Source organism: Protomyctophum bolini (assembly GCF_963924005.1).
Source record: "Protomyctophum bolini genome assembly, chromosome: 17".
NCBI lineage: Eukaryota > Metazoa > Chordata > Actinopteri > Myctophiformes > Myctophidae > Protomyctophum > Protomyctophum bolini.
Window position 1 is genome coordinate 10,101,838 of NC_137878.1, and position 24,297 is coordinate 10,126,134.

The 24,297-nt window shown below is 42.8% G+C and overlaps 1 protein-coding gene across 3 annotated transcripts in view; it reads right to left on the reverse strand.

Annotated features, from left to right (window-relative positions):
• Nucleotides 1–264: 264 nt before the first annotated feature.
• The window catches only part of slc66a2 (solute carrier family 66 member 2), a 38,367-nt gene continuing 14,334 nt past the window's right edge, over nt 265–24,297 (reverse strand). For all 3 annotated transcript variants that reach the window (XM_080787463.1, XM_080787464.1, XM_080787462.1), the window contains 2 exons: nt 18,260–18,476; nt 265–3,476 (listed from right to left, as the gene is read on the reverse strand). In XM_080787463.1, the coding sequence (XP_080643589.1) occupies nt 3,266–3,476; nt 18,260–18,476 (428 nt within the window). In that variant the 3' untranslated portion in view covers nt 265–3,265. The remainder of the gene's footprint in view (nt 3,477–18,259; nt 18,477–24,297) is intronic.

The following is a 24,297-nucleotide window of genomic DNA, read 5'->3' on the forward strand; positions in this document are numbered from 1 at the left end:
CACCCATTACATATAACGGTTAGGTTGTGCTCAATCTGAACGCCTCCCCTGACGCGAGGCAACAGTCTGTCTTGAGAGACTAGGTTGTGCTAAATGCAGAAGACAAATTCCACATAATGTGAAAATGCAGTCACAAATACTACAGTCCAACAACAACAATCTTGTTTAATGCAGTACCCTAATTTGTCTTTTTGGCTGTAATGGGGTATTATTATAATTATGACCATGCTTACCAATGATGGACTACGCCTATGGAACCAAACACCGGGGGTATCCTTTATTGCCAGAGGACTTCAGTTCTAAAAAACCCAGAAACTGTAGATGGAGGAACTAGAATAGAAAATTATATGAAAGAGAATAACATACATTTCATAGAAATGTCCAGTATGAATTCAAAACGGATCTATCTAAGGATGTAACATAAAAAACAACACAAATAGAAATATAACAGAAAATGGCAGTAAGTAAATATTAGTAAGATTGATCACAAAGAGTACATCATTGGAACAGTGATAATCCACGTAGAAACTGTGAGGTCACTTTGGACTTTGGTCCTGTTGAGCACAACAAGAGTGTAACTTTACCGTGTCCATCCTGTCATTCTATGTTGTACAGTGCATAATCTTCATTATCACCGACCAACAGGACACATGTTAGCGTAAAAGGTGTACAACTATTTGACCACATACAGTAAGCAGGGCTTGAGAAAACATATGTATTTGGGACAATTAAGTACAGTCGGGACAAAGAGGATTGTTTTTGCATTGAGCCCTATACTTTGTTATGTGACAAAAACAAAGCAAGCAAGCAAAAAAAAAACACCAGGGATAACCACATGAACGTCCCTCTATTCTGCTCAATGTCATAACAGGTGAACATTCAGTGAAAATAGCTGATTTACAAGATCAAGAAGTGCTTCAACACACCGCTTTGTGAGCTTGTAGGTTGCTTATTTTCACAATTTGACGTACAACAAAGACGTGTGGTTAAAGATACAATTTAAAAGGACAAAAAAAATCTATTGGCCAGTGAATTCAAGGGCTGGTACTGTAGTACTAGTAACTGTATGTACTATGTGTGTTGGGCAGAAGTGCTATATATACTGTATTGTACTTCATCCACTGTGAACTATTCTACCATGTCTGCCCTGCAGCTGACAGCTGAGACATCTGAAATATTAAACAACGACATATACATAGGGAATTCATTGCGGTCCCCCTTTGAACAAAATGTGAAACCCTGCTTGAGGCTTGGACGAGGGCGGAAGATTAAACTAGTCTACTGGACCCTATTGACAAACGGACAAAAATGGCATTGAATGACCGGCGGTTACATAACAGTATTTTTGTATACAATATAAAATGACAAGAAATGCCTTGGCTGTGGGTAATGAACATGACTGCTATTTCTTTAGAAAAGACTGGGTTTACTCGCATGACATTGTTAAAATAAGTGTTAAATATATATTCTGATAATAATCGTTGCTTTAACAAGTTTGTTCAGAAACAGGGGTCTCCCCATCTTTAGTAAACAGAAAATAAATTTTCAGGTCGGAATGCAAAAATGTATCCAATCAGGAGAGAAACGTCATAAAGGATACAGGTCAAACAAGTGAAACTGGAAGTGATGGAACTAAAATACGAACAGACAAATCATCTCAACTGAAACACGTTTAATGGGGTTCTCTCTCCTGATTGGATAACATTTATATCCCGACTGAACAAACATCAGAAAATATAGAGCTTTGTATTTTTAACAAAAACATTTTTCTCATTTGTTTTTAAACAAACAACACTACACAGCGTTACTGTACCACAAAAAAAATGCCCCAAGTTAAGTTTAAAAACTTTCAGCATTTTGCCAACTTTTCAGGATAGTGGAGCAATACAGCAAACTTTCTCTGTCATCAACTTTTCCGGTCATGTGAAGCTTCAGATTGCACACTGGCTTCCCAAGCCTTTTCATTTATTTATGAATGTTTTATTTATTTTGTATTGTTTTGGTAAAGTTCTTTTTTCTTTTTTTTAGATGGCCTGTAAGTCTGTTTTCCAATTCCAGCACACACAGCACATCTCTCCAATCCACGTGAGAGTAGACTGACTAACCTTTCTCCACAGCGGGGAGCATAACGATGCCATTTTATACATTCAGTGAAAGCTGTGTGCCTACTGTATGTATACTCACATTTTTTATTATATTGCTGGTGTAAGTAGCCAGCCCAGAGTCATGTTTGGTAAATCGGTTAAGGCAGAGGTTTTTCATGCAACATTCTTCAGTGTAAAAGGAAAAGCAAGCTGGTCCACACCTCCTGGAGTGTCTGCACAGGTTCTCAGTGCGTGCAGCTGCTAAATATGTTCATTTTATGTGCATAATATTCCGTATACATGCACAGGTATATTCCAGGATATAATACTCCTTCACCAGTCACACAAGCACACGGACACAGTCGCATACACAGACCCGTTGACCGAGTAATAAATAAGCTAAAGGTCCTGTTCATTTGAATGTATACAAGTGTCCTTCATCAATCCTGTGTGGCAGCACAACAGTCAAACACTACCAAGTGTTTGTGCACGTGCATGCCTTATTTATGAGTGTGTGTACATAGAGACAGGGTGCTCCTGTACTTGTCTTGGCACCGTCGTGTGTGTGTGTGTGTGTGTGTGTGTGTGTGCGTGTGTGTGTGTGTGTGTGTGTGTAATCACACCACCACCACTCGAAGACCCTCTGTGCATTGCATGCGTGTTACGCGTAAGATTTAAATCTCACACAGTTAAGACCCACCGTCTAATGAAAACTATTTCAGCGACGGAGGGTCTGAATCACATGTCTGATTGGCTGGGCCGTAACAGAGCCTATGTATGTGAGAGTTGAAGTCACACTGTGTAACTGTAACAGTTGTTTTAGTGTTTTAGTTTTTTTGGCGATACATCTGGTAGCTCCGTTGTCTTTACAGCATCCGTCTATGGCCTGTTCGAACTGTGTTGTACAGAACTCAGTTCAAAACAAAAAGTACTGCTCCAAAGCCAAAGTGTCAGGGTCCTAGCACAGAAGATAACATTTTGAAAGAAACATTGTCACCTGTATTAATGTTTCCGGTCCCTGCATAATTTTGTGACAATGGTTTGTTTTTAACACATATGTGAAATGGTTGTTGTGGAAAATATCCAAGTGAAAACCTACTTTTGTTTCATTGGTAAAGTTGCACAGTATGACTTTAACTTGCACGGGGCGTTCTCTTGCCTGAGCTACTGTATAGGTGCTTTCAGAGGGCCTTGGCGCTGGTCGTGTGCGACACGGTGTGGGACACAGGTTTCTGCGGGTAGCGGCTGTAGTAGTACACCTGAAACAGGATGGCAAAGTCCACGCACACCTGGAGCAGGCCACACGTCCAGAACTGCACGGGAGCCTGCGTGAGTAGGAAGTACCCGGTCTTGAAGGTGTCCCCACTGGTCCACATGAACACCATCTTAATGCTGACGGAGGGAGGAGAGAGAGAGAGAGAGAGGGAGGGGGGGGAGACAGAGAGAGATTGAATTATCTACTCTGTGGAATGAGTCATACTGGCTGCGGGCAGAGAGACAAAGGAAACAAACGTTAACAGTCCTGCCAGGGAGGCATGTGTGTGTGGTACAATGCACAACGGCACAATAACAGACACATCTGAAATTGAAATAATGGAAATTCCCCATGGGTGCAGAGCAGACTGCCCATCATCTCTTTATCCCAGCTTCTGATGAAACTCATATTTATGGGGCCGCCAGGCAGCGAGCGCATGCGGCCCGCACGGGAGTATAGCTCAAATCAGGGGGAAAGTTACAGTAGAATCATAATAACAATATAAAAACAAATAAACTAAACAATAAGTTAAAGCTGCAGTGTGTGTCCTCTTCTTCCAACAGAGTAATTGCCAATGTCCAAACTACAATAGAGATAGCGGTAGCGTATCTACTGTAGTGTCCATCATTGCCAAGCGGTAGTTGTCCTCCCCCACACCAGGGTCTACAAATCCCCACAGAGAGCCCTGTATATTGCATTAACCTCTGGTGCCCCTGTTTTGGGTGTACAGTATCATTATAGGCAAAAAAAGAAAAGGGGGAAAAAAGCATCATGAATCATGATGCCATGCTTGTAGATTGGCTACAGTTGGCACTGTGTGTGTGTGTGTGTCATGTCCTAAACTAATGAGAAGGAAAAGCACTTGTTCTCAACAGTGTAGTGTTCACTGTGTCCCGGTTTTTAAACCACCGTCTTTCTTTTCTATAAACAATATTCATGCATGCTATATAAATAAAGTTTTGATTGACTGTACGTACGTCTTCAAACTAAAAGACACACGCTGGTATATCACGTCTTTTTAAACTCTGTCAAAGTGCCTCAGATCAACTGTCTGTGACACTTAAGCAATATTACACGAGAGGGTGTGGGTTAACGTGATTATTGCCACGACAGGGATGCGGTCAGGAACGAGACGAAGTCGAGTTCCGCAAGCAAAATAGCAGATCTACAAGCTCATAGCACGCCACAGAGTGGCGCACTACGAGCTTGTAGGTCTGCTATTTTTGAAAAATCGTAAAAATGTGGCGCAAATCTTTGAATATATATATTCTTTCAAAGTGAATGTTTTTAACTCAGGTCTAAATGGGTTAAACAGATGTGTTTTTGTTGGTTTACCCGATATCCTACTTTGTAGCACTTTCTTTGCTCCTCCATTTCTTTGACCATTGACTCGGCCTGTCGTTTTGACAAGGGTTCATGCCATTTACTACTATCATCATTGCACTATGTAAATTGAGAAGGATAAGAAGCGTCTGATAAATGTTTAAATAGTACATTTTGATGCTGACAGAGAAGGAACCGATTCTGCATTACATGCACACAGAACAAACAAAGCGTGACCAAATGTGCAAGCACACATGGATGCATTCCACCTGCCACGTGTGTGCGCGCCCATACTGGCACACGCATTCTCACAGCTTTGCAGACCTGCGCGTGCCTCAATGACCTAGGCAGGTAAACAAACGAACGCGTTTGCATTTCTTCATATTTCCACTGCACCGTGCTTAGCGTTGCAGCTCGTGTCCTTTTGGCCTGTCAGCACTTTCCCATAACACCAAGCCAAGCAAGAGATTGCATTGTTCCAGGGGATTGAAGATTAATCTAAAATTCTAAATGTATGTATGGATGGATTTATATACTGTAAAGCAGATAGCACTGCTCTATAAATACAAGCTATTAATATCATGATGCTAAAACGCTGTGGGGCAAACGGGGGCTGGTACCTAATCTCGTGCCGAGCAAAAGGTTCATTTTTTTATACTTTGTGCGCGTGTTTAGAAATAACCAATAAATAATTCAGAGTTGACATTTCACTGCACATAAAAAATGAGCTGCCTTTTTAAATATGACTCCGCTTTTTAAACTAGATGGCCTCCATGCTTCCCAGAAAGGCTCCAACCTTTATTTTTTTTAATATATCAACGAACAATGAACTGACTTTGCATTCCTCTAAGCTTTTACCTTCTGGCCTATAATGGACCCACCTGAGTCCTCTTCCCTGGGCTCATACATAATATTGTGGTGAGCATTATGCCTAGACTTTATCCTATGCATTCAGTGTATTCAACTGCTGTGTCAGATACATTTATTACAGTCAACCTAAGCCACTTCAGCCTACCGCCTCACCACCCAACTAAAAGATTACATCGTGTGAAAGCTGGAACTGTCCACAGCTTTTGTTTATTTTCTTCTTTTTCCATTTAGGTCTTTGGCTTGATAAATCTTATGATTACCGAAAATGTTAACAAACTGCAGCAAATACTCGGTGTACTGAAAACAGGTTCTCTTTCCCTTTGAATTGTAGAAAGAGTATTACTTGAGATGGTCTTTCTATCAGTCCTAACTCCTAAGCCACTTCAGCCTACTGCCTCTGCCTCACCACCCAACTAAAGATTACATCGTGTGAAAGCTGGAACTGTCCACAGCTTTTTTTATTTTCTTCTTCTTTCATTTAGCTCTTTGGCTTGATAAATCATATGATACCAAAGCAAACTGCAGCAGAAACTTGGTGTACTGAAAACAGGTTCTCTTTCCCTTTGAATTGTAGAAAGAGTATTACTATCAGTCCTAGACTATGCTGATATAATCTACTTTCAAACCCAATGACTCATTTTATCGTTCTCCTTCAGATTCATTACCGGAGATCCCTATACTAGGACACTGGCCATTGCATTCTACACAGCTGGTTGGTTCCCTCTGGCACAGAGGCATGATAAACACTTGTATCCTTTGAGCAATAAATCCTTTATTGGACATTCACCATCAAATATACCCAATATACTGTAGCTGTATATCCAAACTCGCTCTAATAACTGTCTTATGCATGATGAATTGAATTTGGAAAAGCCACCCCTGCACCAAACACTTGGAATTATCTTGAGCGCCTCCTCAAGATCGACACTCTCATTACGGAAGCTAATTTATATTTTTTTAAGCTGGATTAAAGCTATTTAATCAAATCTCATGATCTTGTGAATGGCCAAGATGGTAATAATTTGTTTAACTCTTCATATTGTTTTGAACTCTGACATTTGTGACATTTCTGACTGAAATAGCCCATCTATAAAAAAAGACGTCCATCATCTTAAAAAGGCACCATCATTATACTACAACGGCATCCAGCATTGACCATAAACGAATAACAATAATTTGTAATTTGGTCCACTTCCTGTTCTGTCCGTTTCTCTTGTTAGTTTTGAGTGGTGCAACCACTCCAAGGAACAGCAATGTCCGTGTTCACCTACCTATGTGACATTAACCCACCTATGCACCTATGTGACTATGAGCACCAGTATAGTACCAGTTAGTACCAGTAGGGGCGCTGTTGTGCCAGAAACAGAGAGAGACATAGTGCTGCACTGTTGCCTGCTAATGAGAGAGAGAGAGAGAGAGAGAGAGAGAGGAGGGGGGGGGGGTTTCAACACTCACTTCACACGGGTGTGATTATTTGTAACTGTGCGAAGAACTTGGCTTGAAATGAAAACACTACTATGCAGCAGTCTGGGAGCAGAGAAACAGCAAAGGAGCCACGAGCCTGACAATCATTCTTGATCTTTAGTGGCACAGAGAAAGGGCCTCTGTGTTTAAACAGGCCCCTTCTCTTCAGCAGAGGCCACTTAAGAGATGTAAGAGAGGGGCGGAAAGTCATTTAATGCAGTCTCTGCCCAGCCTGACTGATTGTATAAGGAGAGCTTCGCCCTTTACCCCCTTCCCGTGCCCCTGTGTTGGGCTGTCTGCCAGAGGAGCAGGGGCAGACCTCGCGGCCGAGGCTTGTCAAATCTCCTTGTGCATTATTCATAACTCAGGCTTCACCTTGGCGGCTTGGCCCTTTCATTTGTAAAGACTTCTTGCATTTAGTTAATCTCCCCACCCTATCCGAGCGGTGAGCGGCTGCAGCTCACCGCTCCTTGGCGGCGGCTCACCGCTCCAAGAGATGGGTCAAATCAAATGCGAAGAACAAATTTCACAGGGTCTCTTCTCAGTGGGACGTCCTATAGGGAGACACTTGGAAGTTGGAAGGCATCCGTACTACATGCCTGAACAACATAAGCCGTCTCCTTTCCAAGTCAAGGAGCAGCGGCTCCACTTAGAGTCCCTCGCGTTCGGCCGCTTGTATCCTCAATCTAACTCTTTCGGTCATGACCCACACTTCCCGACCATACAGTAGGTGAGTGTAGGGATGAAGATTGCTCGGTATGTCGAGAGCTTTGCCTTCTGGCTCAGCTCTCTTTTCGTTACAACATTGCGGTACAGCGACTGCAATACCGCTCCTGCTGCTCCGATTCTCCGGCTGATCTCCTGTTCTGTTCTGTCCTCACTCGTGACAAGACCCTGAGAAACGTTTTTAACTTATACACAAATAAATTTAAACATTTTCAAAAACAGCAGATCGACAAACTCACATTGTGTCACGGTGCAACGTGCTGCTAATTTGCCATTTAGGATTACAAAAAAAAATATACGGTATATATAAAAATCTCCTTTAATGACATGCCCAAAATAGAGATGCCAGGTTAAAAGTGGTTAAAACTCAGGACACCGGCTACATAATTGCCTATGTCGTTAAAAAAGTTAAATAATGGTAATTGGCCAGACCAATACATCGGTCGGGCTCTACTCTCATCTTCCCTGCTGTTCTCTGGAAGTAAGGAGCTCGTTAGTTCTGCCCATGACGAAAAAAACACCCTCTTCAGTATAGCTCAGCAGGCGCTGTCCTGAGTTATGATGGTGTGCACCGCTGGTGGCTAATAATAAGGGACGGAGGAATTAGGGTGGCTCAATTCCTCTGCCGTCTGCCTAATAAGAGGCAGGGTCAGAGATGGACGGTGTGAGAACACGCCTGGTGCCTTATCACGTCATTTTTCTTGTCAAGACAAGAGGGCCTGAGCAGAGGCAAGGCGAGCTACAGTATGTCCCCCGGACGAAATCGTGGAGGTGGACATGGGCAGCTGATTCGAACAGTGGCCCTGTCCATATTATAAGGACAGGGCCACGGTGTATGTGTATGCTCTTATTATTCAGAATGTGGACAGACACAGTGACCGCCAGGTGGATGCTCGGAGAGCCGGGTCGAGTTTGAGGGCCTTTTTCTGTCATATCACATGAACTCTTTACCACGACCGCTCAGTCTCAACACCTAGAAACACATCCAGTCCGTGAAAATATCCATCCATTCAATCACTCAATCAACACTTGTTTTGCAGTGTAACTAATATTGTGAGGGCATTTTCCTCCATTCTAAAAGGGATACGATTTCATAATGTTATAGGATATCATCATCTTTTGCAAAGGAAATGTCTAGTCAGGGCTCGACAGTGCGACTATACAGTAGGTAGTCTCATTTGCTACTAAAAATAGTACAGTGCGAGTTGTCAAATGCAATTAGTAGCACCATGCAGTGCTACTACAGAATTTGACCGTTCAATCGTGATGAAGACAGGGCTCTGATACAGCAAGTACACATTCTATGAGTCACAGTTCTATACCTTAATTTATATATTTGCAGTACGGCGGTGTCGTTCGCCAAAAAGAGCTCATTCAGAGTTCATTCGAAGATCTATTCCCCTGGCTCCAACCGCCCCGCCCCAGGCCCTCCCTGTGTCGCTGCTCTGTGCTCTTCCCTGTCTGCAGCAGCAGGCAGCAGACAGAGCGAACGCAGCAGGATATAACAGAATATTATATATACCGGTAACTTTGAACCAAACACGGGTGAAACAGCGTGCAGCCGTGCACGCAAAGAGTACACGCGCGCACGCACGCACATGGAGTGGACGTATTGATACTGTATCCATCAAAAACAACCTTAGCACCTCGCAGCTCGCTTACAAAAGTGTGTGCGCAGCGTGAATGATATTACGAATGACCGACCTGGCTGGATAAGTATCAGTCAGTGATCCCTCCATTGTGTGACCTGCTTAACGAGCAACGGAGAAAAGGCAAAGATCTGACTGTCCCCCCCACCACCTCCTCCCACCCCCACCATAGTTAGATGTCGGTCCGCCCTCCTATATACCTTAGTAACTTAAGTCAGTAGTCTACTGTAGCTGTATGTGTCCGATGTTCTGTTTGAACTAGCACATTTTGTACACAGTACGTGCACAATATGACCACAGATATGTCCTAAAATGGTTTTCATTTAATCTAGACATAAAAGAAAAAGGTGCCTTGTGGCCCGGGTGGCTAGTGTAGCGGTCTGGGCACATAGGGCTGTATTTTGCGTGTCTTAAGTACCAGGAGGTGGTTGCACCACCAGAAGGTAAATTCTGTCTTAAATTGTGGAGTAAAGTCCTTACTAGAGCCTTAGTAACTACTAGGTAGTTTGTAACTAGTGACTTACTAAATTGAGTTGCACCACGACTGGTTAAGGCATAACGTAACTAGTAGTGCCTAGACTGTTCCTAAAATAATGTATAGTCTCATAAAATGATGTCATAGCTCCCGGATCCAATGAAAACGAGCGGTTTCTACACTAGGAAGTAAACGTTATCTTGTCAAAAAAATAAAAAAAAAACTCGCCGTTTCGTCTGCTGTCCCATCTATACAGCCAATCACGTCTGGGAACCCTGACACAGCATGGAACTTTTGTCTGATGTAATTTAGCTTTTGCTTTCTTCTGGCATGTATACAAAGTCATTCATGCGCGTGCACAGGGCGAGCGCAACCCTGCGCACGGCCCTGCATACTGTAGACTTGTGTATTTGTATTGTGTCGCCAACCACGTTTTGCATAGACCCCGTTGCAAAGTAACGCAGGGCGACGCATACTTGGAGACTCGGGGGAAGCGCACCGTTCAAGTCGCTATTGTGCTGTATGTCTTCAGCCAACACGTCTGTTATTTTCATAATGCCGTCTCTTTTAAAACGGAATCTGGCAAATATGTCGACATCATCATAAATATCAAGCGGGTGTAGTCGGTCTCGCAAAACGCGTTGGCGAGGACGGGGTCTTTCGTTATATTGAATTAATGCGTCAATGAAATCAACCCGGTCAGCCATGATGATAACAAGTTAGTAGACTGCTCCTAGGGACTTAGTGCTGCCACATGGCTTGCGTAAATATTTAGTTGTTACTTAGAGATACGTTATAACTAATTTGTGTGGTGCAACAGCTTACATTTTAGTAATGCATAAGTCTTGACGTAAAGGCCATTTACGCAATTACTAGGCTACGTTTGAACTTAGTGCGAGGTGGTGCAACCACCTCCAGGTCTCATTACTTAACTTAAGATCTGGAGGCGTGGTCAATGCTCTTTGGCCACTCAGAATAGCCAAATGGCATTGATCACGCCTCCAGTTAGGTAATAAGACCCGGTACTTAAGACACGCAAAATACAGCCCCTAGGCTGCTAATCCAGCCTGACGGTGTGTCGCAGGTTTGACTCCCAATCCCGACGACCTGTGCTGTACATACTGTACACAACATAATTATGTACACAACATAATTATATATTTAAAACAAAAAAGTTTCAGTTACAAGAAAGTCAAGAATGGAGGTTTTGCGACATCTATTATTACAATTGTCAAGTTTGTCGCCAATGAAAAGCGGCAAAAGATGTGAACAGGTCGCCAACTAGCCAATGAAAAGCGCCAAAAGCTGTGGACATCAGAGCTCTCAGACCCTCCCCGTGCGAGCCTGCAATTTGATCCCTCTCTCTCCGAGGCCCGCAGGAGAAGAATCTGATCTCACGCAGGACAACAGAAACAAGGAAAAGGAATTGAAGGCGCTTTTGCTTATTCCTTCTAAATGTCTGTCTTTAAAATATCACTGACACAGCGAATCCCTTACTTACATCAACATTGTTCTTTGTCACTACTTGGTTCGTGCCGATATTAACATTACAACGATCGCTTTGGCGCTACTGCCAAGTACTTTGGATTTCACACACACACACACACACGCACACGCACGTCTGTAAGCCACCCCCCCCCACACACACACACACACACACACACACAGGCGCGATTACATACAGTTTCATTCATGCAAACAGGGCACTTCTGCCGCGGAGTGCGTGGCGAAGTAACTCTGGGATTAGAATTCTAGTTTTATACAAAGAAGTACCTGCACCTTTGCACCTGAAGTACAAAGGCACTTCAGGTGTGTAAACACTAAACAGGATTCTTTTCATCCATGTGTTGGTCGTCTCCTCCTAAGAGCAGATGAGAGGAAACGCTGTGGTGCGTGTGTGGTCGGCCTGGAGACTTGGACGGCAGATCAAAAGGTTCCCGACCACCACTGCTCCATTGTGGATGTCAGGATCAGAGAGAGGGAGTGTGTGTGTGTGTGTGTGTGTGTGTGTGTGTGTGTGTGTGTGTGTGTGTGTGCGTGCGTGCGTGCGTGCGCCTGCAGGCTAAATAAGGCTTTGGCACAGCTATCTGCCGTGGTGGGATGCAACTCCTGGCCAGAGGCCTTATAAGGGCACAGTCAGTTGGCAGTGAGCCCCATCTCTTCATTGGTATGTATGAGCAGGGTTCGATTTACTGCGGGTGTCAATGCCTCTCCTTTAGATATCACCCCCTCTGGATTCATTGTTATGGTCCCATTCCCTGCTTCTGCTTAGACTGATAAAAATGTATAATAAATAATATAAAAGTACAAAACAAATGTATTTGATAATATCACAAAGAAACTATTTAATTAAAAAACTATGTTAGCGCCATTAAACCTGGCATCCCACTTTTGGGCAATAAAAAAATAAAATAAAGATTTTTGTGAAATTGCAATTTTTGCTATAAATTGTACAAGGTACAATAAGTACAGAGATTAAGTGGTTGATAAAGTAAGTGTGTGCGTGTTTGTTTACTTCTTTTGCTTTATGGCGGGCTGGCCAGAGGCAGCTGGGTGCACAAGCAGGGGATCACTTAATGACGGCGCCAGCAGGCACGATTCACAACAAGCATGGCAAAACCCATTAGCACAACCTCCATCAAGCACCCACACCCTCCATCTGAGCTGCACCTACACTGCACACCCATCCCTTATTCCCCTTGATTTGATTTAATTCCATTCATTTGTATCCCATCTTGGTGTAATAAACTTCACTTTGTTTTTCTTGCTGCGTGCCACATGATGTGGGGAAAGTGCCAATATGGATAAAGCCATTATTATTAGTGCTATACTGCACAGAACCACCGCCAAGCATCTCTCGCGCAGTAAAGTCCTGAAGGTACATTTTGCCACTTTCACACCTTATCTTTAACATTTGGAAATGGGTTTGCTGAAAAGAATATGTAAAATAGTGAAAATAGCCTATAAATAGCTAACAACATGCACAGTGCGTGCAGTGCATTGTGATCTTGTCACGGCTGTAGATCGTACTACAAAGTATATAGGGCTGAAGTGATTATCTCTGAGCACGAGAGAGAGAGAGAGACTCAGAGAGAGAGAGAGAGAGAGAGAGAGAGAGAGAGAGAGATATGAATGTGGTGGTTCAGCATCATAACATAATATGTATGAGTGTTACTTATAATGCAACCCTCTAATGGCCCATTACAGTGACGGTACTTCACGGGTGTCCAACACCTCACCTAAGTAAGGTTAAGTAAGGTTAACGTGCAGACCCAGGGGGGTGAATTAAACAACAGATACATAACACTGTCACTGAGAGGCAACGACACCCCGGGGACCCGACGCTCCAGACACGCGGCTCATCACCCTCTCACTGGACTCTCCATTTTGTCATCAATCTTTCATGTATTTGTCGCCGTCTGTAATTGACCGCACGGCTGAGCACTGATGCCGTTGCCGATGCAGGTACAGTACAGTACAGTACAGTACAGTACAGTACAGTACAGTACAGTACAGTACAGTACAGTACAGTACAGTACAGTTCGTTATGCTTTTTCAAGGACTTGTTTGAGAACATTTTTGTGGACATTTGCAATTGGCTCCCTCACTTAACAACAACTAGAAAAACAGTGTGGGTTCGAGAAGCTCTCTACTCGATGATGTATTGACCCACATGTCACAACCCCCCCCCCCACCCTCTGTCTTCCTATTGGTTGTCCCACATGATGTAACAGCCCGGGAATAAATAACAACGTACGATAACAATAGTTAGGACTGGCTACTCGAGCCCACAATTAATAAAGTGTGTTTTAACCCATTCTGACCGGGCACCCATTTTGGTGTTAGCATCATGTTATGCTTTACCTATTGAAAAATAGCAGATCTACAAGCTCATATCGCGCCACCGAGTGGCGCGATACGAGCTTGTAGGTCTGCTATTTTTTGAAAAATCGAAGAGCGACTGACATTTTTAGAATCTGATCTCAGGTCAGAATGGGTTCATCAGACCAGTGTGTTGTCCAGTGGAAACCTCGTATGAATCTGATCTCAGGTCAGAATGGGTTAAAAGACTGCATTTGTTGGTCCGATCTCCTCAGAGAGGTCGTCTAAAGTCCATAGACTCTATAGTGGCAAAGGTCTGATGGCCTTTCGTCTTCCGTCTAGACTTTGGAACGAGCAGAACGGCCGTCCTGCTCATATGGGGTTAAAAGGTCTAGTGATGGAGGAGCGAAGGGTCTTGACCGAGCCCTGTTGTATACAAGTAATCAATTCATTCTTGAAATCAATTCTAAAACGAATAGGTAATCAATGAAGGAAGGCTATGTCTAATGGGCTCTGCTCTTTTGGTTGGCTGTGTTCTGAATTAATTGGTGTAGCTTTTTTTTGTTTTGCCAACATAATATGGAATTCCACACAGTAATCTGGTTGATAAAAGCATAAATTACTTCTTCACCATCAGCCTGGAGTTACAAAATACTTATATTTTTTAGAGATGTTTCTTAGCTGTTAAAATGGCTGGACCACCTTGTTTAACTGTGTTTAATGATTGATCACTGTTCTGGCTGTAGGCTTTACGGTCAGCTAAATCAGCAAGATTGAGCTTGAGAAGTCGAGATTGAGCCACCCAACAGTGTAAATCATCAAAACGTGCTTTAAGTAATTTGGCATCTATAATTCAGATAAGTAATTGATAGGTTAGTAGTGTATCATCGACACTACAGTGATTATGGATAATATGACCTATGGGAAGAGTTTGAATAATATGGGGCTGAGAAGAGAGCCTTGCGCCACCGTAATTCACCTGCGCCAGTTGGAAAATGATTATCCTGATAAATAAGAAGAATACAAATAACCAAAAACAAATACAGCAAAATATGGAGGATTAAAATGGGGCATTGTCCTGCCTGAGCAACTGAAAGAAGACCATTAGTGACTTTCAGTAGAGCGGTTTGTGCACTGTGGCATAGCGAGAACATGACTGGAAGTTTCTAAATAATGCGGTCGTTGTTCAAGTCGTCACAAAGTGTTTCTGCACAACTTTCACTAAGACTTGGGATGGTCCTAAAATTGCAAATAAATAAATACGTTTTTAAGAAGTGATTTGATGAGGGCACGGGAGGTAAAGACAGATGGCACTTAACCAGTGATGATGGAGCCATTTATAATGGAGAGAATGCTAGGGCAAACTGAAATCAAACTATTTTAACCGTGTCTTGTGAGACAGTATCTAGAGGGTACCAGTACTAAATTATTCCTTCCCAGTCTGTGCCAATTATGCTGGCTTGGTTGTATATTGACACATTCAAAAAATTACAATTGGTTGCTGCCAAGCGTGTAACCTTAACCCTGGAGGATAGTTTTGTATTATTATTATTATTAAAACGCATTACAGCTGACATGACAGGGGTTCTGCTTGTTTACAATGTCTAGTACTACTCACCCATTCACATACAAACATTCACATACCAAACACGGAGGCAACCATGCACGGTGGCAGCAGCCCACTCATTGGGAGCAATTAGGGGTTCCGTGTCTTGCTCTAGGACACTTCGACACAATAACAGACGCCGGGGATAGAATTGGAGACATTCCTCCTGACCCGTTGTCGACAGATGGAACATGTTCTGTGCTGACAACTTCCTGTGCTCTGCCTGAAGTGTTTCATGCGTAGGTATTCAAATGGCACGGCTTCCGGGAGAAGCGTGGCCACTTCAAAGCGTATGGGCATATTGGACAGGACATAATTGGGAGGAAGTCAGTGCTACAGTATGTGTTGTTTTCTTTGTGTTTATTTTTTTCAGTTAATGGCTTGTGGCTGACTTGCTTCACAGTTACACGTGTACTGAAACGTGTGGCACACTGGCAAACACACACACACACACACACACACACACACACACGCGCGCATGCACATAACATCAACAATGTCAGCAGAACCGAGGGGTTGAAGGCTCAAGGCTGGGTGGTACAGTATCTGGGAAGAGGAAGAACATCCGCACACCAGTTCGTAGAGCTCCGAGACGTACTTCATTTTAAAGCAACAATTAATTGCAACGTTTCGACCTAGTCGGTCGAAACGTTTAATTTAATTGTTGCACAATTGCACACACACACACACACACACACACACACACACACACACACAAACCTGGAGAGCGCTTGTAGTAAAGTAACCTAGCAACAGCGGGCAATATTCCGGCTCAACAGGTTGAGGACAGAGGGAGGATAGATGGATAACAAACAATGAAGCAGAGCTGCAAATGACATTGTCCACTGGTTTCTATGGCAGCTACCTGCACACTGTGACCGGCTGAGAGTGAGGACAGCGCTGGCGAGCAGCAAGGCGAAAGAGGTTTCTCCCACAGAAACCTTGTATCTCCACATTTCAATGTTTTAAATGTTTTTCCGTTAGTTAATGCCCTGCTTCGTTGTATGACTGAGTCCAGCTAAAGTAGCGGAAATAGTGATGTATAGAGAGAGTATAAGACCAAGGCTGTTTGTTCTGTGGACAACGGAACACACATGCACGTGCATGCACGCACACAAACTTTTCCCCAGACAGATTTAACGGCATCTCCGGTTGTTGAGAACTCTTATTTTGAATGGTCTTCAATGTCATACGCAAGAGAGGCTGACACTGGCATTGGTCGTGGGCGCCCCTGGAAGTATTAAATACAGGGATGCCAGCCTTCTCTCCCGGAAGTACTGTCCTCTCCCACAAACCATAATGTCTTACACATAGAGGTAATGGATAAGAGACTCGCACCACATGAAAGACCAGACAGGTTTTTACGTAGGTTGTGTAGGTCGTTCAGAGGTTAGCCCAGTGTCCTAATGTGCCAAGACTGGGACGTTGGGGTTCAATCCATGGCAGTCATTATGAAAGACTATAAGATGCTTCACACTCAGCCTTAAGGGTTGGAGGTAATTACATGCTCGTGACATGTCCTTGCGGCTGCACTTGTACATCAAGCTGCCTTCTTCCACAGAAACAGGACCTATGAGCAATATGGCTCGGGAACAATTGATTTCCAAGGCTATACAAGCTTGCCCGGCACCCCGAGCCCAATCAACTCCAGTTACCATGCATTTGGCGTCTTCCAACGAAAAAGTAGCTTCGGTCTATACGATAACCACTCCTGGCAACAACACGTAACAGAAGCCTTCATTGTGGTACAAATAAACATGGATAAATATCGAATACGTATGGGACGGCCGATTCGTCACTTTATCGATTTCTCGAAGAGTTGGCGTCAACAAATTGCTCTCAGAAGACGCCGTGTCCTTGCTGTTCGTGGCAACACGAACAGTAAGTCAGATACCATAAATACTTAATAATAAGTACAGTACCGTGTCAGCGACTCAGCGTTAATGATGTAACACTTCCTGTTATAATGACCTGTCAGGGACGGGTCATTAAAACAGATCCAGGGCCAGCAGGTTTTACATAGAGCAGAGGCTAACTGGACCTGATTAATTATAGACTGCTGGTCATGTGAAAGGTGATTTATTCAGGAGAGCGGTGGAGAATCCTGGCAGCTGGATGATGGGCAATAATACCAAAGCCAGGCTGAGAGTTGGAATTGTTTCCGTCTATTTTATAACAACCTGCACTCTGAATCTCTAAAGAGCCGTGGTGTGTGTGTGTGTGTGTGTGTGTGTGTGTGTGTGTTTGTGCGTGTATATGTCATATCAATCCATAACTCAGAGAGTAAAACAATAACAAAAACCTCACGTGTGCGCCCCGTGACCCTCTGTCGTCTATAATGGAAGCAGCTCTCAAGAATCAATAAATAATAGCAGTGATAATGAGAATGTAATGTCCGACCGAGGTTACGGCGCTGAAAACAACTTCATCTTTATATAACCGGTGCTTAGTGAGTCATACCTGCGGTGAAGTGGATGAGGAAATTAAAGTGTTTTGCCGTTTTTCATTCATAACGAGTCAAAGGAAACGTCTTATGCCTAGACAAGGTTATCCATCACAGCGGAGGACGACGTGAGACAATATGAAAGATATATGAAGCACTGCAATAACCCATGACATTTCTGTTGGCCCGTGTGAATGTGCTCGGTTTGCCGACGTCAAGATGTTTTGGGGTCTGAATACAGATCCCAAATTTGTTGTTTTGAACCGATATTTCCTAAAACTCTAGCTATATCAATTCTGATCAAGTTTTTCAAAAACCCGAAAATAGCAGATCTACAAGCCTACAACAGCACGTCGCACATCAGCTGCATAATTCCCCGATAAATTCCCCCGGTCAAATAATAGCCGATATACTGTATATATCGTCCAGACCGGTATATGATTCAGACTAAGGCCGTCTCATTGGTGTCGGGCGGCGTGCGTGTCGAGCGTGCTTGGCTCTAGATTGGTTGTAGATTGGGTGGGGTGGGTATGGTTGGGTACCTCATTCCCTCGGTGGACTTGTTCTGGTAGTTGCAGTAGAGCTGCGGCGTGCCCAGCATGGCCTCGGTGAACACGGCCAGGAAGCCCAGACTCTCCACGAACAGCGCCGAGTCCAGGAGCAGGTAGGTGACGTAGGCCGCCAGCAGCGTGAAGGTCACCACGCACTGCAGGTAGTCCACGAAGCGACTCCACGACCAGAAGTGGTTCCAATCAAAGTCTGAGGCACACATGCACACGCACACACAGTACACACAGTAGTTTATTTAACCCATTCTGACCTGAGATCAGATTCTAAAAATGTCTTCTACATCCTGACAGTTTTCTGAAAAAGCCATGTTTCTATGTCAGCAGTTCTTCGATCTTTCAAAAATAGCAGACCTACAAGCTCGTAGCGCGCCACCGAGCTTGTAGATCTGCTATTTTTTTCAATAGCTAAAGCATAACATAATGCTAACACCAAAAGGGGTTCCTGCCTAAAATGGGTTAATGGTTGTTGCTTGCCAAAAAGAACAGATCCAGAAGCAACCTTTTGTCAAGTAAAAAGTCAAAGCTAGGTGCAATATACCATTTTTAGCTGTAGCAACGCAGCTAAAAATGTATATTGTTAGCTGTGTATATATAACATAATATTAGCTTATGTTATATATAGTCTTATTATATAAGACACTGTAGATTCAAGACATGTCGGTCGGTGTTCAAATGGTTGTTCTTGTTCATTGATTGAGACTAGAGTAGAGTATACAGTACCGTTCATCGGGAGTATGGCTTAGAACGACTTTACCATTAATCCTATATTTACTGCATATGCATATACTGATGATACATCAAGGATCTCCATATATGGGCACAAAAGTGACGAGGACCAACAGATACAGAGATCTCCAAATATGAGCATATCAGTCGGATCGGTGCAAATCACAAACTTAAATCACAAAGTGTTTTAAGTGTAAATAACAGATCTACAAGCTCACAACACATACAGTGTCTCTCTGTCTTTGTGTGTACCAAATTGAGATGATAAACTTCACAAAAGTGTGATGTTTTTGAGGGCCCTCATATATACAGCTTTTCATCCCGTCACTTCTCACATTTGCCATTGACAATGAGAGGAGAATTTACGTCATATGTGCCTGAAATATGACGTAAATTTGTGGCAACACAAACATTAAATGCCATTGACAATGAAAGGAACATTTACGTCATCTTAGTTCAATTCAGTTGTGATCTTACTGTACATGGTCATGGTGAAAAGAGGATTTTTTAAAAACATTGTATCATCATGGTTAAAAGATAACTTAAGTTGACAAATTAATTCATGAAGAAGTATATTCAATTTGTATTGGATGATGTACGACGACAATGGGTGTGATTTCTTTCTTCTAAAAACAAACAGTAAGACTGGTTTACCCCCAATAACAATGAAGCCCTAGGATGGTGCCATACATGGTTTCCTTCATAGACGGTGTTAATGTGTTAATATGTGTGTGAATGGGGGTGAAATGTAAAGCACTTTGATAATTCACCATGACACAGCTCCTCCTCTAAGATATCTTTAGGCTACTGGTGCAGCACAAGTATTCCAGCTGTTCCAATAGGAAATGGGGACCGAGTAGAATAAATCGAGAAAATCTAATCACGTTTACCGCGCTGCTGTATCTAAAATGGGATACGAACAGTCCTCCTGCAATTCATTTAATCCTGTTTAAATGAGGTTCTGCTTTATCAGGAACCCACATCTGGAAACTGCTCTCCCTACAGGCCTCTATACAGCGGCTAATACAGTAGGAGACATGGGCTTTAAAAGAGATTAAAACAAGGGAAAGGGCATTGTTCAAACGACAGCTTCAATTTACCCCACCACTGAAATAGTATTAATTGAAATATAGTTATACAAATATCTTGTAATAGTGGGCAATATCCAAAGCCAAACAATGGAAAGGCTTATGACATTTGAGCTTCTGGTCCATGGGCATAGTTTTGTTTCATTAGCAGACTGCTCGCGAGACAACCTGACATTTAGCTGACGCACGTGTGCTAATCTCTTCTAAACCAAGGTCAGTTAATAATACGTTTTTTTTTTTTTTTTTTTTTTAAGCTTTCTGTTTTGTTTAGTTAGGAGTGCAAGATGGAATGTCTTTGTGGTATTGAAGTGAATGGATCGCTTTGCGATGGACAAGGTCAACAAATCCCATAATAAAGTAACGTGAATGACTTTCTAAAGGCAATTCAGGCCTGGTTCCTTTTATAATGGCATCGAAAATGTCCTTCATACCTCAAGTGTGTACAACATCAACTGATCGAATCATTTCACCATGTAGAAAAAGAGGAACTAACCAGGTGCTCAATGGAGGTAGCAGGATGTGATAAATGATAAAAAAGGTGCTCACACGGATCAAAAAACGGGATCAATACATAAAAACTTTAAAAAGAGAAGGATCCGGGCACACAAAGTTAAAAAAATGACATGTTTCGACCTAACAGGTCTTCATCAGGGCAAGAATGCTTTTTAAACTTTGTGTGCCCGGATCCTATCATTTCACCATGTGTTGACAAAGATGAGATACCGGTACATTTCAGAGCTGGGATTTTCAGTTTTATCGCTTCATTGGGACAAGAAACAGTAAAGTGAGGGGTAGCGGGGGTTGGGTATTGACAGGGAGCTCAGATCACCGTAGAATATATGTGTCACAATATGATTCACGCACTGTATCCCAATGCATGACACATGTGCAACACTAAAGGGATTGATATATTAGGATGATACATTGCAAACTACGTTGGTTTCATCAATCCAAGCGGAACACAATTGATCGATTGGTCAATAAAATAAACATGCTGAAAAATGCACACGGCCCCGCGGCCCGCCATCTGACCTATAGGCCGCAGTGGTCAGTGGCTGGGCCGCAAAATGGGCCGTGGACACTCCCTAGTGGGCCCTATTCCAGGAAAAACACCTGGATAGACAAATATAATACGGTTATGTACAGCACATTCAAATATGATGCGTTCAACACATCTATAATGCATGCACAATTTAAACATACTTTTAGTTGAGCAAGATTTACCACCTTGAATACCATTTTCAAACGTATCTATCTTATCAGAACCCTGTCTACCGATGACATCCATGGTGATTTGATTACCATAGGGCTCCATCTTGCGCCACCCACATGCCTTATCCCTAAACTTATTTGCCATCTTTTACTATTTTGAAAATCATTTTAAAATAGTTCAACTAGCCGATCTACATCTACACGTTGTGAGCTTGTAGATCAGCTATTTTAACTATTTTAACCCATTTTGGACCGAGGCCGATTCTAAAAAGTTCTGGAAAAACTTCAAATATTTATATACCAGCATCAAATATTTTTTTGAATACTGTACAGAACCCCAAGAGGGGTTCCCATCCAGAAGGGTTATAACACCAAAAGGGGTTCCCGCCCAGAATGGGTTAAAAGGTTTTATAAAATAGTAAAAAAATGGCAAATAAGTTTAGGGATAAGGGTTAAGGGGTGGCGCAAGATATGTCTGTTCTCTTCGTGAAAGGTTGAAATAGAAGCCAGTGTGGTCTTGCTAACTATGAAATATTGTTTAACATTCTGTCTACAGCCCTCCTCTGAGACACACAGACCAAGTAGACAGAAATGGTGCCATCTTAAAATGGCCATTTAGTGAGGACCATTTATATGAACATACTGTACTACATTTAGGTTGGAAATGGGTTAAGTGGTCCTTTAACAGACAGCATTGAGAAAATGTGCGGTATATCACTAACATGATACTCAGCTATTATTGATTTCTTGTTTGTATTTTTTGCCCTAGAGGGCAAGTCATATGCGATCAAAGCATTAACTGGATAAGCCACTATGTTGATGCAGAATGGCGGTTTAAAAAGTAACAATATTGTAGCATTGCGGGTTGTTTAGTTGGCTGAACTGGGATTTCTCGGTGTCTGTCTGCTATGTTTTATTGCACTTCATTATTTACTTAGCGCGTGCAAGGGGATGTTTATTGGGTTTAACAATGCGTCATGGGGTTCGTGACATGTGTTACAGTACATGCCGTTATTTATAAATGTTTAATTGCCGCGTCCCCGTGATAGAGATTGGTAGCTAGCCGTGTTGAGCCTCTCTCCAGTTTCCTCATTTAACCGTGTTGTCACAGACACATTTATGTGAGTAACACAATAAAAGAGAGTCCAATCGGCAGAAGTTGTCAGCACTGATTCATTCCACCGGTTGTTACCGGTCTATTTCTGTTGAGCGGGACCATCGCTATGGAATGTCATCTACAGTAAGTCCCTTTCATGAATGTTCATCATTTTTCAGTTCTCAAGCGCTCTGGCAGCTGTGGACCCCCCATGTTGGCAGCTTGACAAGAGTACAGTAACCCCTGTGTAGAGGATGCCTGGCCTGTACTGATAACAGCCTGGCACAGAGAAAGAGCAAGGATTGGTGACAGTGACTGTGTCACCTGGCCACAAAAACGAATGATAAATAAAGCTTCACACACACTCGTCAGAGTTAAATTGTCAAAGACGACTTATATATACTGCAATTCAAACGTATGGTTTTGTGTAAGATTTGTCTGCAGCTACAGTAATTGGTCGTTATCTTCTTAAATTGACACCATCAGGTGTGGATCTCACTGATGAGCAGATATCTTCAATGCCACCGATTGTCACTGTGAGGTCCTTGAAGGGGCTCCTGGGGGTAAATTATTGAAAGTTATGAACCAAATTGCGAGTTTAGATTGGGATCCCAAATCATATCGAATGGGGGTCCAACCGTGGCCTAATTAATGGCTAATGCAGCATATAAAACTGGGGGGGGGGGGGGGGGGGTGGTCCTTGAAATTAAAACAGTGCAGTGATTATGCCCCCACATCATCAGAAACACTGAAAGAGACTTGTATAAAAAGTGTGAAGGTTGGGCAGAGGAAGAAGGCCTCAAACCGGGTGCAATAAGAGGCCACTTTCAAACAGGGGGTACAATAACAGGCCCATTATACTCTACATGGAGTAAATAAGCAGCGTTTATCACAGCACTACCACTGTGATAGCCTCATCTCCCTCTTCCAACCAAGAGGTTTGGTCATTGTGTGGGAGCACCCCGGTGCCGTTTAAAAAAAGGCCCACGTGGTGCCCAAGCGTTCTGTACACAGCTCTGCTCTCCGTCAAATAGAGCTGTGGCACAACAGGTAGGCAGACGGGTCAGAGGAGCAGAATTCAGTTGGGTTTTTCACCTACTGTTACCTGCCAATATTTGGCGAGAAGTTGTAATGTCGCGGAGGCGGTTGGTATAATCGTTTGCCGCCCGTCACTCAACGGGAGAGCCAGAAAACATTTTTGGGGAGAAAGTAAGCAGGTGAATTTACTGTTGTTTTTTTCCCCAACAAGCTTCATTCCTGAATATTTCAAGTATGAGAGCTTGTTTGTCCATAAGGAGCAGAAGAGAATGTAAAACAGACGCTGAGCTGTAAGCAAAGCATCTGTTATTGTGTAATGTGCATTGGGGCCTCCACATCCCACTGTTAAGTCCCACTGTCCCAAAAAAACATGTTTGTTTGTTTGTTTGTTTGTTAATATTTTAGTAGCTTGTCCATGAAAATCCTGGATTTTTCTTTTTTTCATTCTTCATAACCCCACTAATATAGTGAAAAAGATGTCGTATCCTTCAGGGACGTTTTTGGTAGTAAGACAAATACTTGAAATGAACATTTATTGACCCGTTTTTTTTTTCTTCCCCCAGAGCTTTTAAGCTCCACCATGGGGGACATGTGGACAAGGATTTTAAATGCTCCATGTATGACCAGGTCAGGTCTCGAGGTCTAAGCCAGGTCTCAAGTAATCTCTAGGGAAATAAAAAATAAATCTCTAAGCAGAAAGAGCTGCATCGACAGAATAGAGGTGATTTTTCTACAAAAACAGAGCACAGCTACATATTTTCTTTTTCTCCCCAAGGGAATCAAAAAATTGATTGCCAATGCACCTCTGTAGCATAATTAAGGCTAATTTGTACAGTTCTACAATACGAGTA